The sequence below is a fragment of the Amblyraja radiata genome, chromosome 15 (genome assembly GCF_010909765.2).
Source record: "Amblyraja radiata isolate CabotCenter1 chromosome 15, sAmbRad1.1.pri, whole genome shotgun sequence".
NCBI lineage: Eukaryota > Metazoa > Chordata > Chondrichthyes > Rajiformes > Rajidae > Amblyraja > Amblyraja radiata.
In genome coordinates this window covers 50312408-50325409 of record NC_045970.1, presented here as the reverse complement: position 1 = coordinate 50325409, position 13002 = coordinate 50312408, and the positions used below count along the sequence as shown (strand labels likewise).

General features: G+C 47.2%; 1 protein-coding gene across 4 annotated transcripts in view; it reads left to right on the top strand.

Annotated features, from left to right (window-relative positions):
- The window catches only part of stox1 (storkhead box 1), a 34887-nt gene extending 28597 nt beyond the window's left edge, over positions 1-6290 (top strand). For all 4 annotated transcript variants that reach the window (XM_033034426.1, XM_033034425.1, XM_033034429.1 and 1 more), the window contains one exon: positions 5867-6290. In XM_033034426.1, coding sequence (XP_032890317.1) covers positions 5867-6023 — 157 coding nt within the window. In that variant the 3' untranslated portion in view covers positions 6024-6290. The remainder of the gene's footprint in view (positions 1-5866) is intronic.
- The last annotated feature ends 6712 nt before the right edge of the window (positions 6291-13002 follow it).

The window sequence follows — 13002 nt, the reverse complement described above, 5'->3', positions numbered from 1 at the left end:
GGGACTAGGGGAGAATACGTGTTCGGCACGGACTAGAAGGGTCGAGATGGCCTGTTTCCGTGCTGTAATTGTTATATGGTTATATGGTTATAAATTTGTACCTTCTCTCGGTGACCTACGTGGGGTTTCTCCGATTTGGTATCCTCCCACTCTCCAAAGCCGTACAGGTTTGTAAGTTAATTGGCTTGGTAAATGTAAAAAATGTCCCCGGTGTGTGTAGGATAGTGTCAATCAACGATACAAAGGGTGTTAAGGTGGTGGAGGCAGGTTCAATTTTATAATTTAAAAATAAATTGGATAGGTATATGGACGGGAAAGGAATGGAGGGTTATGGTCTGAGTGCAGGTAGATGGGACTAGGTGAGAGTAAGTGTTCGGCCAAGATGGCCTGTTTCCGTGCTGTAATTGTTATATGGTTTGAGGGGAGAGGAATGGTGAGATAATTGAGATTAGAGAAATCAATGTTCATTCCACTGGGTTGTATTCTTGGGCAGTTAATAACCCAGCGGTATGAACGATGATTTCCTAATTTCAAGTAACTTATGCAGCCCCCCCATCCTACTAGTTCCACTGTAAGTATCCTTGTAACCCTGTCGTTGTTACATCTTCCTCAGTCAACAATGGGCCATTATGGACTCCACCCTTCCTGGGGTCATCTGTTGCTGGTCCTATTTTGTTCTGGCCTTCTTTATCTTTCGGTTTAAAAAAGGGGTCTGACCTGAAAGTTAACCTGTTCCTTTCTCCAGAGATGCTGCCTGACCCGCTGAGTTACTCCAGCATTTTGTTTCTGCAGTTTCTTCCTGCATGTTTAGTCCACTCATATGCAACTATGCCTCTCAAAATGTTATACACATCTAACAGGTCTCCCCTCAACCTCCAGTGTTCCAGAGAAAACAATTCAAGTTTGTTCAACCTCTTCTCTAATCCAGGCATCATTTTGGTAAACCTCTTCTGTACTCTCCCCAAAGCCTCCTCATCCTTCATGGAAGGGAAATGAGTGCCAGAAATGTACACAATACTCAAAATGCAGCCTAACCAAAGTCTTGTGTAGCTGCATCATGACTTCCTGACACTTCTGCTCCATGTCCTGAGCAACGAATGCATGCGCACCATACGCCGCCTTTACCACTCTTACTCAGCAGGTCAGGCAGCATTTGGGGAGGGAATTGGACCATCTTCTGACCGATGGGTCCCGACCCAAAACAGATTGACCGATCACCTGAAGATGGGTCCCAGTCCAAAATGCCATCTGTCCATTTCCCTCTACAAGTGCTGCATGACCCGCTGAGTTCCTCCAGCACTTTGTGTTTTGCTTAGGATTCCTGCATCTGCAATTCATTGTGTGTGTGTGTGTTCACTGGGCTTGGGCTCGGAGGAGTTACTCACGTTATGAAAGGTCCTACTATAAACAATAGACAATAGGCACAGGAGTAGGCCATTCTGCCCTTCGAGCCAGCACCGCCATTCTATGTGATCATGGCTGATCATCTACAATCAGTACCCCGTTCCTGCCTTCTCTCCATATCTCTTAACTCCGATATCTCTAAGAGCTCTATCTAACTCTCTCTTTGAAGCATCCAGAGAACCAGCCTCTGAGGCAGAGAATTCCACACACTCACAACTCTCTGTGTGAAAATGTTTTTTCTCATCTCCGTTCTAAATGGCTTACCACTTATTCTTAAACTATGGCCCCTGGTTCTGGACTCCCCCAACATTGGGAACGTTTCCTGCCTCTAGCATGTCCAAACCCATAATAATCTTATATGTTTCATTAAGATATCCTCTCATCCTTCTAAATTCCAGATTATACAAGCACAGCCGCTCCAATCTATCAACATATGACAGTCCCGCCATCCCGGGAATTAACCTCATGAACCTACGCTGCATTCCCTCAATAGCAAGAATGACCTTCCTCAAGTTTGGAGACCAAAACTGCACACAATACTCCAGGTGTGGTCTCACTAGGGCCCTGTACAACTGCAGGAGGACCTCTTGGCTCCTGTACTCAACTCCTCTTGTTATGAAGGCCAACCTGCCATTCGCTTTCTTCACTGTCTGCTGTACCTGCATGCTTACTTTCAGTGACTGATGAATAAGGACCCCCAGATCCCGTTGTACTTCCCCTTTTCCCAACTTGACACCATTAAAGGGTGAAAGTTGGAGAGATCTGCCCAGGGGTCTGATGTTTAATTTAGAGATACAGCATGGAAACCGTTCACTGAGCCAATGGACCATTGATGACCCTTTCACACAAGATCCACATGACCCCACTTTCTCATTCACTCTCTACACATGAGGGGCAATTTTACAGAGGCAATCAACCTACAAACCTGTATATCTTTGGGGTGTGGGAGGAAGCTGGAACACATGGAGGAAACCCACACGGTCAACAGGGAGAACATACAATTTCCCCACAGACAACATCGAGGTCAGGATCAAACCCCAGTCTCTGGCGCCTATTTCTCCCCTCCACCCACATTCCTTCCTCTGGCTTCACTATTCAAAACCCTTGAATCCTTTCATCTCACACCTTCTGACTTTTCATCACTGGCCTTTGTCCAAACATCTAGCTATCAAAAAAATCCCTCAAAAGCACATAAAGTGCTGGAGTAACTCAGCAGGTGAGGCAGCCTCTCTGGAGGTGTAGTTTGGGTCAGGACCCATCATCAGACTCTGAAGAAGGATCTCGACCTGGAACGCCACCTATCCAGAGAAGCAAAGAACTGCAGATGCTGGTTTACGAAAAAAGACGCAAATGGCTGGGGTAATTTGGCGCGTTAGGCAACGTTTCTGTTGAACATGGACAGGTGATGTTTCAGGTCGGGACCCTTCTTCAGAGCAATGTTGCAATCCAATTGCTGAAAGATACGACAACTTTTATAATATCAGGGACATTAAATCATTCTAATGGAATAGGAAAATGTGGATTGAGCAAAGACTGGGTGGAATTCGTGAACACACACTGAACCCTTGTGGCGAGTGCGTTTCCTGCCCAAATTATACAAGATCCAGTTCCAGTATAGAAACAGGCCCTGCGGCCCAACTTCCCCACGCTGCCCAACATGTCCCATCTACACTAGTCGCAAGTTATAGGAGTAGAATTAGGCCATTTGGCCCATCGTGCCCAGTCTGCCATTCATGGCTGATCTCTGCCTCCTAGTCCCAATTTTCATTCTCTCCGTAAGCCTTGACACCGTTCTAATCAAGAATTTGTCTATCTCTGCCTTTAAAAATATCCATTGACTTGGCCTCCAGTCTTCTGTGGCAATGAGCCTTCTTGACCCCCTGTAACACCACTTTCTGTAACACCACTTTCAAGGAAAAATCATAGCATCTTCTGGTTAACAGTAACTGTTTTTCGATATTTCTATAGTAACCACACTTCAAAATCGCTGCAATGTCCGTAAAGGGACATCCTAATTTATGAAATGTGCTATATAGATGCAAGTCTTTGTGAGAAGGAAACCTTGGGTCAAAAGGCGTTCTGGACCAACATTAGGGCAGCCTAGTGAAGCAGCTGGTAGTGCTGCTATCTCACAGCTCCAGCGACCTGCATTTGATCCTGACCTCTGGTGCTGTCAGTGTGGAGTCTGCAAGTTCTCCCTGTGACCACGCGGGTTTCCTCCCACATCCCAAAGACATGCGGATTTGCAGGTTAATTGGCCTCTGCAACATTGCCCCCAATGTGTTGGGAGAGGAGGAGGAACTGGGATAACACAGAACTAGTGTGAATGGGTTATCGATGACACAGGCATGCGGGTTTGTGGGTATGGATCATGGGCAGGCAGAGGTAATTACTTATCTTGGCATCATATTCGGCATAGACATTGTGGGCCGAGGTGCTGCACTGTTCTATGTTTACTGTTCTATATCAAAATGTGTGGCAGAATGGTGACACAGCGGCAGAGTTGCAGCCTTACAGCGTCACAGACCCGGGTTCGATCCTGACAACGGGATGCTGTCTGTACAGAGTATGTACGTTCTCCCTGTGACCTCATGCGTTTTCTCCAAGTGCATTAGGTTTCCTCCGACACTCCAAATGATGTACAGGCTTGCAGATTAATTCAGCAAGTTGTAAAATTGTCCCTAGTATTTGTAGGATAGTGTACTGAGTGATCGCTTGCCGGCGCGGACCCAGAGGACCAAAGGGCCTGTTTCCATGCTGTATCTCTAAAGTAAAGTATCTAAAATATCTATGTGTAAGAAAGACCTGCAGATGCAGGTTTACATCGAAAGCAAACACAAAATGCTGGAGTAATTCAGCGGGACAGGCAGCATCTCTGGAGAGAAGGAATGGGTGACGTTTTGGGCCGAGATCCTTCTGCAGCCTGATGTCGGGAGTGGGCGGGACAAAGATAGAATGTAGTCGGAGACAGTAAGACTAGTGGGAGAACTGGGAAGGGGGAGGAGAAGAAGAGAGAGGGATAGCAAGGGCTATTTTAAATTAGAGAAGTCAATGTTCATACCACTGGGGTGTAAACTGCCAATGCGAAATATGAGGTGCTGTTCCTCCAATTTGCCCTGGGCCTCACTCTGACAATGGAGGAGGCCCAGGACAGAAAGGCCAGATTGGGAATGGGAGGGGAATCAGGTAAGTTAAGACGGACTGAGCGGAGGTGTTCAGCGAAATGATCGCCGAGCCTGCGCTTGGTCTCGCCGATGTAGAGAAGTTGACACCTGGAACAACGGATGCAGTAGATGAGGTTGGTGGAGGTGCAAGTGAAACTCTGCCTCACATGGAAAGACTGTTTGGGTCCTTGGATGCAGTAGAAGGGGGAGGCAAAGGGGCAGGTGTTGTATATCCTGCGGTTGCAGTGGAAAGTACCTGGGGAGGGGATGATTCGGGTGGGAAGGGACGAGTTGACCAGGGAGTTACGGAGGGAAAGGTCTCTGTAGAAAGCAGAACGGGGTGGAGATGGGAAGATATGGCCAGTAGTGGGAGCCTCATCTATAATGGATGAGGGGAACCCCCATTTCCTAAAGAATGAGGACATCTCCGATGCCCTGATATGGAACACCTTATCCTGGCGGCGTAGACGGAGGAATTTGGAGTACGGGATAGAGTCTTTACCGGAAGCAGGGTGGGAAGAAGTGTAGTCTAGGTAGCTGTGGGAGTCAGTAGGTTTGTAGTAGATGTCGGTCAATAGTATGTGCATCCAGGTGGATACCTGAAACGTAACTTTTTTTTTAACGGAGCCAGGTATAGAGCAAGAGTTTGGGAAACATTTAAAATAGTTTTATCAGACAAAGTAAACTTGTTCGATCTAATGACCTAAAGGGAGATATAGATCAGCCATGATTTAATGGCGGAGTAAACTAGTTGGACCGAATGGCCTAATTTTGCGTTTGATGGCACTGGGCCTGTACTCGTTGGGGTTTAGAAGAATGAGGGAGTACCTCATTGAAGTGTACAGAATAGTGAAAGGCTTGGATAGAGTGGATGTGGAGAGGATGTTTCCGCTAGTGGGAGAGGTTAGGTCTAGAGGTTATAGCCTCAGAATTAAAGGACGTTGATTTAGGAAGGAGATGAGGAAACATTTCTTTAGTCAGAGGGTGGTGAGTCTGGAATTCTTTGCCACAGAAGGCTGTGGAGGCAAAGTCAGTGGATGTATTTAAGGCAGAGATAGATAGATTCTCGATTAGTACGGATGTCAGGTTATGGGGAGAAGGCAGGAGAATGGTGTTGGGAGGGAGAGATGGATCAGCCATGATTGGATGGCGGAGCAGACTTGATGGGCTGAATGGCCTAATTCTACTCCAATCACTTGTGATCTTATGATTCTGCTCTTATCAATTATGACCAGACCTTCCTTTAGTTGCATGCTGTAGAAACGATCGCTCGTTTTATTTGAGTTTCTTTTTTCCAGGACCAGGGCAAGTCTGGCATCAAACAACTCCATTGTCTTGGGCAGCCTGAAGAGGCAGAGCCTGATGCAGAGCTACGGGCCGCTGAGCAGCGGTGGACGAAGTGGTGTCTTGTCTCCGCACCCCTTGCTCCAACTCACGCCGGTGATGAACGTGTGATCCACAGACCCGCTTCCCCAGTCAACGCGCATAAAGTACAAGATAAACCTCGGGCCCCGACCTGTGCCTTAAGCTCTGCTTGCTGGGGAATCCCTTCAGCTTTACACAACTTCTAGAATTCAACACGAGTGGCCTTAAAAACATTTCCGTTTGAGTAACGGCAGACAAAAACTACTGTGTATTTTTACAAGTTATAAGATGAAATGTTTGCACAAAGGTACTTCTAAAGTAGTTCAGAATAAATACTTTCCTTCAAACAAAAAATAATTCGCACCAATCATTTTTTTTAAATTGGTCGTGCAAATTTGGACTTTTCAGTCTGGATGAGAGATTGAAAGGTTCTTAACTGAGATAGAAACACTCATGGGAAAGTACAGTACAGTGGCGTAGTGGTAGAGCTGCTGCCTCACAGCGCCAGGAGACCCAGGTTTGATCCCGACTGCAGGTGCTGTCTGTGTGGAATTTGTACGTTCTCCCTGTGACCGCGTGGATTTTCCCTGAGTGCTCCAGTTTCCGCCCACATGCCAGAGACGTGCAGCTTTGCAGGTTAATTGGCTCCTGGAAATTTCCCCTAGTGCGTAGGATGGGAAAGTAGTGTGTAAGTGATCGATGGTCGGCATGGGCCAACGAGCCTATTTCCACGCTGAATCTGTGTATGTATGTAGTAACAGGCCCCTTGCCCACAATGATCGTGCTGAACATGCTGCCAATATCAACTAATCTGCACATGATCCATTGCCCTCCATTCCTTCATGCATCTATCTGAAAGTCTCTTAAAAGGCACTGACGTATCTGCCTCCACCACCACCACCCCTGGCAGTGTATTGCAGACACCCTCTGCATCAGCGGAGGGAAGGACTAGAGATATGGAGTATAAGGTGTAAAAACGACAGATCAAAGCAGACGATGATTAAGAGTAGAATTGTACATTGTTAGCTGAGGGAAAGGTGATACGAGGCATACAACCAGTAAAATATCAGTAAAATGAATCGGGAGGACAGTGAAACTAGTCGGAGAACTAGGGTGTGGGAGGGACGGAGAGAGGGAAAGCAAGGGTTACTTGAAATTAGAGAAATCAATATTCATACCGCTGGGGTGTAAGCTGCCCAAGCAAAATATGAGGTGCTGTTCCTCCAATTTGCATTGGGCCTCACTCTGACAATGGATGAGGCCCAGGACAGAAAGGTCAGTGTGGGAATGGGAGGGGGAGTTAAAAGTATTTGGCAACCGGGAGAACGCGTAGGCCAAGGCAGACCGAACGAAGGTGGTCAGCGAAACAATCGCCGAGCCTGCGCTTGGTCTCGCCAATATATACAAGTACGAAATGTGTAGGAAGGAACTGCAGATTCCGGTTTACACCGAAGTTAGGCACAAAATGCTGGAGTAACTCACAAGCAGCGTCACTGGGTAGAAGGAATGGGTGATGTTTCAGGTCGAGACCCTTCTTTAGTTTCAGTATGAAGAAGGGTCTCGACCCGAAAGGCCACACATTCCTTCTATGCAGAGATGCTGCCTGTCCCACTGAGTTACTCCAGCATTTTGTGTCTATTACAGGAATGGACAAGACAGGCGGACCGAGCTGCAGGGCAGGGGGGTAATGCGCGGAGGCGGCGGAGAGTATCTGAGGTGTCTTGAACATAGGTGGGAAGGGATTTAACCAAGGGGGATAGGATGGAGTCAAGGTATGTGGAGATAAGTTTGGTGGGGCAATGGGTCTGCCGGGACAGTCAGGTTTGTGGATTTTGGGGAGAAGGTAAATGCGGGGCTGGGGAACGATGAGGTTGGAGGCTCGGTCGGGCAGGGCGTTGATGAAGTCGGTGATGGTGCTCGAGATGGTGGCCTGGTGCCCGTCAGTGGGGTCATGGTCCAGGGGTAAGTAGGAGGAGGTGTCCGAGAGTTGGCGCGTGGCCTCAGCTTTGTCGAGATCGACGTGCCAGACTACCACGGCACCTCCCTTGTCGGCTGGTAGTCTGAAGAAGGGTTTCGGCTCGAAACGTTGCCTATTTCCTTCGCTCCATAGATGCTGCTGCACCCGCTGAGTTTCTCCAGCTTTTTTGTGTACCTCCGAGCTGCAGTACCGGCGCTGACCCGGGGCGGCGCAGCGATGGGGGGGGGGGGGGGGGCGACGACGACGACTCGCGGACTGAGCTGCAGTACCGGCGCCGGCCGGGGCTGGGCGGGCGGCGGGGTCGCCGGCGGGCGGTGCGGACCGGGCCGCTGCCTCTTTCCGCCCGGCCCCAGCGCTTCTCGGCTGCGTTGATCCTCGTGTCCCCGTGGCGTTGTCGAGAAATGCCGGCGAGACTCAGCTGCCAGCCCGAGGAGCCGCAGCCCGCTATGGAGGCGGAGCCCGTGAACCCGAAGATGCACAAGAAGAGCAAGGTGAGTGCGGCTGGACTGGGGAGGGAAGGAGAGGATATCCCCGGCACCGGTCCATTAATGTCCGTGGTCCGGGCAGATACGCAGCAGGTCGGGCAGCATCTGTGGAGGGAGATGCAAGCTTCACATTCTGGGTCTCAGACCCTGTCACCATTTATCCACTCAAGAGAGTTTTGGATTGTCGTATGCACCGACCATGAAATTCTTTCTTGCAAGGGATTATCAGGCTGCAAACACAACACACATTAGATAATAAACACAAGATAGACACAGAATGCTGGGTGGGGTAACTCAGCGGGTCAGGCAGCATCAAAAAATCATAGCTCTGCTCTCTGATCTTTGGGCAACATCTCTGGAGAGATGGAATAGGTGACGTTTCGGGTCGAGGCCCATCTTCAGACTTCTCTCCAAAGAGATGCTGCCTGTCCTGCTGAGTTACTCCAGCATTTTATGTATGTACTCCAGCATTTTATGTCTATCTGCAGTTCTTTCCTACACAGATCATAAACACATATCCAATTAATTAATGACCCTGTTACAAACCTGTTGTGCCACTGCAAGAACAAATGTCATTGTTTCGTTTCGGTACATCTGACAATTAAACATCGTAGTTCTTTAGTAACTTGTCAGTTTCTTTGTTGAACTAAATTAAGGCGCATGTTGCAATCAAAGCGCTTGAACAATTGGTTGGGAAGAAAGCCAAACTGTAAGAAAGAGTAAACTCTCAATGCGTTTGGAAATCAATTTTACTCATTTAACATCTGAGTAAAATTTATTTCAAAACGCATTGAGAGTTTACGATTATTTAAATGGTAAATGGAGCTTCAGAAGCGTTTTCATTTTGCATGTTAAAACCCACCTGAGAACCATTTTGCAATTTTACTGAAGGATTTTTAACTTTTAATACTTTTCATCTAACAAATGAATAAAGATAACAAAGCCAATAATGCCACTTTTGATGAAATGCAGCGAGCAAACGCGATAATTCCCGATATTTTGGCTCTTTAAATCTCCACGAAAAATGTCCGCTATCAACTTCCGCCTTTTCGGCCCCTTCAGCTCCCTCTTGTATTTACCTTAGTTTCTATCTTTTTTTTGGACTGTAAATTTAGGTAGCTGTTCCTCACGGTCACCCCGACTGGTACAGTTAATTGCAGCTCAAAACCTGGCCGTTTTCGATGTTTTTAACGGGTGTGAAAGTGCGTGTTTTCCCATTCACTAACATGTACCGGAAGTGACGCTTGTCCCCCAGTTTAAAATTTCGGTCACGTGAGTGGGGATTTACGCTCCAGTGACCTTTTGTGAAATCACCCTATACCATACATGAATGTAATCAGTAACTGGGGTAGCGCAGCGGTAGAGTTTCTGCCTTACAGCACCAGTGACCCACGTTCGATCCTTACTACAGGTGCTGTCTGCACGGAGTTTGTCCGTTCTACCAAGTGTTTTTTCCGGGTGCTCCAGTTTCCCTCCACACTTCAAAAACCTACAGGAATGTAGGTTAATTGGCTTCTGTAAATTGTAAATTGTCTCCAGTGTGTAGGATAGTGCTAGTGTACAGGGGTGATGTCTGGTCGGCGTGGATTTGACGGCCAAGGGTGTTCCACCTCGACTCCGTCCAAGAACCCCGACAGTCTTTTCAAGTAAGGTAGAGGTTCCCTTGCCCCTCCTCCAACCTCATCCAATGCATCGGCTGTTCCAGGTGTGGACTCCTTTATATTGGCGACACCAAGCGCAGGCTCGGTGATCGTTTTGCTGAACACCTCCACTCAATCCGCCTAAACATACCTGATCTCCCAGTTGCTAAACACTTTAACTTCCCATTCCCACACTGACCTGTCTGTTCTGGGCCTCCTCCATTGTCAGAGTGAGTCCTATCGCAAATTGGAGGAACAGCACCTCATATTTCACTTGGGCAGCTTACACTCCAGCGGTATGAACATTGACCTCCAACTTCAAGTAACTCTTGCTTTCCCTTGCTCTCCAACCCCTCCCCTTCCCAGTTCTCCGACCATTCCTACTGTCTCTGACTACATTTTATCTCTGTTTGCTTTGTTGTTACCTTCTCCCAACTAACAATCATCTATTCTACATTTCCTTGATCCACGTTCCCTCGTCCTGTTTTCACACCTTACACTTCCTTATCTATACACTTCCTTATCTATGTACCTACCACTCCCCTGACATGTCTGAAGAAGGGTCTTGATACGTCACTCATTCCTTTTCTCCAGAGACGCTGCCTGTCCCGCTGCCTGAGTTACTCCAGCATTTTGTGCCTATCTTCGATTTAAACCAGCATCCGCACTTCCTTCCTACACAAGGGTGTTTAATTGTTGTGTATACCGACTATGAAATTCTTTCTTGCTAAACACTGGCTGCAAACACAATACGTTAGATAATAGATAACAAACACAAAGACAATAATTAAAACTTTTAGTTATAATTTGAATTGAAATCAGGGGATATGGGGAGAAGGCAGGAACTGGGTACTGATTGGGGATGATCAGCCATGATCACATTGAATGGCGGTGCTGGCTCGATGGGCCGAATGGCCTACTCCTGCACTTATTGTCTATTGAAACTAAAATTAATTAAAATTAAAACCTGTTGTGCCACTGCAAGTAAGAATTTCATTGTTCCATTTTGCTTGATATGACAATTAAACACTCACGTAATTCTTAACACTCTTGACAAAACAAATGCAATATGGAAAACAAAGTCAATAAATTAATGACCCTGTTAAAACGTGTTTACAAAGCTGTTGTGAAGCTACAATAAATAATTTAATTGTTCCGTTTCGGTAGATATGACAATTAAACACACTTGACTCTTAACTCTTAACACTCTTGACAAAACGAGTGCAAAACAAAAACAAAGTCATTAGTACAACTAAACACACTCCATCGAAGTTCATTGCACGGGGGCTGTGTTGTGCAGTGTTAGTGCCTGATGGTTGTTGGGAAGAGGAACCTAAACTCTTTAGGCTTTGCTTTATTGTTGTCATATGTACCGAGGTACCGTGAAAGCTTTTGATTTGCATACTATCCAAGCCGATTAGATATACCATAAATGAATGCAGTCAGTGGCTGTGGTCCAGACAGAGGCTGAAGTGAACTGGGTCTGGATTTTACAGATGCTGTGCCAGTGGAGGGGAATGCAGAAACATAGAAAATAGGTGCAAGAGTAGGCCATTCGGCCCTTCGAGCCAGCACCGCCATTCAATATGATCATGGCTGATCATCCAGAATCAGTACCCCGTTCCTGCTTTCTCCCCATATCCCTTGATTCCGTTAGTACTCGATAGATGTTGGGTGCCAGAGGATGGCAGGGGATTTGACAGATGTTGAGTGCCAGTGGTGGGGAGGATACTTGACAGATGTTAGCTGCCAGTGGAGGGGAGGGGCTTTGACAGATGTTGTGCCAGTGGACAGAAGGGGGTGTGACAGATGATGGGTGTCAGTGAAGGGAATGTGGGGAGAGGGGGGGTTGATTGGACTTGGTGGCCCTGTGTGGAGGGGAAGGAGTCGAGGAGTGGATGGAGTTGCGGTGTGGGTGAAATGTTGAAGGGATAATGAGTGAGAGGGGCAAGAAGGAGAAAGAGAAGGATGGAAATAAGACGCTGAGAGATGTCTTGGGAATATTTGGCACAGCTGGAATTCCCGGGAGTGAACTGCAGAAACAGCTTGGTGTCCTGTGACTCCCAAACACTGCTCCCACGGGGAGCCACAAGAGATCACAGATGATGGAATCTGGAGCTACAAACAAAATGCTGGAGGAATTCAAACAGTGAAAGGCTTGGATAGAGTGGATGTGGAAAGGGTGTTTCCACTGGTGGGATAGTCTAGGACTAGAGGTCATAGCCTCAGAATTAAAGGATGTTCCTTTAGGAAGATGAGGAGGAATTTCTATAGTTAGAGGGTGGTGAATCTGTGGAATTAACTGCCACAGAAGGCTGTGGAGGCCAAGTCAATGGATGTTTTTAAGGCAGAGATAGATACATTCTTAATCAGTACGAGTGTCAGGGGTTATGGCGAGAAAGCAGGAGAATGGGGTTGGGAGGGAGAGATAGAACAGCATTTATTAAATGGCGGAGTAGACTTTATGGGACGAATGCCCTAATTCTGCTCCTATCACTTATGATCTTATGACATAATTCGGCAGATCAGGCAGCTTCTGGGGGTGGAGGGGAGGGAGGGTACACATTTCGGGTCAAATCCCCCGCATCAGAACCAGCATCAGTCTGACTGCAGGGTTTCGACCTGAAACGTAGACCGTTCTTTCCCATCCACAGATTGATTGATTGCAAGATGCAAAGTGAAATTCATTGCCTGTGTTCTTGCAGAAGACAATGGTTCCTCATGAGTGGACTGATGTTTTCCGAGGACAGAAATGCAACCATGATCAGTTCGGGCTTCTCCACAAGCAAAGACGTTGAGCATAACACCAGTGATTTGCTTGATTGAAAAATACAGCGTGGACCTTCTGCCCACAGAGTTCACGCTGCCCATCGATTACCCATTCACACTAGTTTTCTGTTACCCCACTTTCGCATCCGCTCCCTACACACTCGGGGCAGTTTTACAGAGGCCAATTAACAGACAGA